At 66.5% G+C, this 728-nt stretch overlaps 1 protein-coding gene across 1 annotated transcript in view; it reads right to left on the bottom strand.

Moving 5' to 3' along the window:
- Positions 1-564, bottom strand: part of EHBP1L1 (EH domain binding protein 1-like 1) — a 16,582-nt gene extending 16,018 nt beyond the window's left edge. Inside the window, exon 1 of the mRNA XM_008578717.1 lies at positions 461-564. Coding sequence (XP_008576939.1) covers positions 461-564 — 104 coding nt within the window. The remainder of the gene's footprint in view (positions 1-460) is intronic.
- Between the last annotated feature and the right edge of the window lie 164 nt (positions 565-728).

The raw sequence follows: 728 nt of genomic DNA, 5'->3' as shown, positions 1-728 counted from the left end.
GGGGGGGGGGGGGGGGGGGGGGATCTGGCTCAACAAGAGGGCAGGGTAGCAGGGGGCAATATCTTTGTTTTGAGCTGGACCAAGGTGCATGGGGGTTTCTGTCCCAGACCTGGCCACCTGCAGACCTCAAAACTTGCTCCCTTTCCCCGTGCCACCCTGAACCATCCCTCCGGCCAAAGACATGCAGCCTCCCTCCAGGCCTGACCACAGCTGAGGAAAATGTGGCACAGACTCTCTGGCCTCAAAGTCCTGACCCCCGTGCCCCAAAGCCTGCCCACACCAACGCTAGTGGGCCCACGAACTGCAAGGGCACTTCTGGGTCTCCCTGCCTGGGACACCAGGACCCAAGCTGGGGTGCAGTGCCTCTTTGGCCATTGGGCTAGGGAGCAGGGTTCTCTCTCAGGCTCAAAAGGCCGGAGGGGACCCCAGCCATTCGAGGGGGGGTCTCCCTCCCACTCACCATTTCTTGGTGCACTCCAACACCAGCTCGTGGTAACAGGCCACAAACTGGAACTTGGCGGCCCGCTTGCCTACGCGCTGCAGGCGCTTCCACACCGAGGTCATGGCCCCCGCGCCCCGCCGCCCGTTTCTCAGGCCCGGGGCTCCCGCTGGTCCGGGACCGCTGGCCCAGCCCGGGTCCCCATGGCCTCCTGGGCTCCTATCCGCGCCGCCCGCCCCGTCCGTGCGGAGCTGTCCAAGGCTCGGACGCGGGGCTGCGCTCCCCGCTG

This window comes from Galeopterus variegatus, unplaced genomic scaffold (assembly GCF_000696425.1).
Source record: "Galeopterus variegatus unplaced genomic scaffold, G_variegatus-3.0.2 Scaffold1748, whole genome shotgun sequence".
Taxonomy (NCBI): Eukaryota; Metazoa; Chordata; class Mammalia; order Dermoptera; family Cynocephalidae; genus Galeopterus; species Galeopterus variegatus.
Note: the sequence above shows the minus strand (reverse complement) of the source record. Positions and strands in the feature narration are given on the sequence as shown.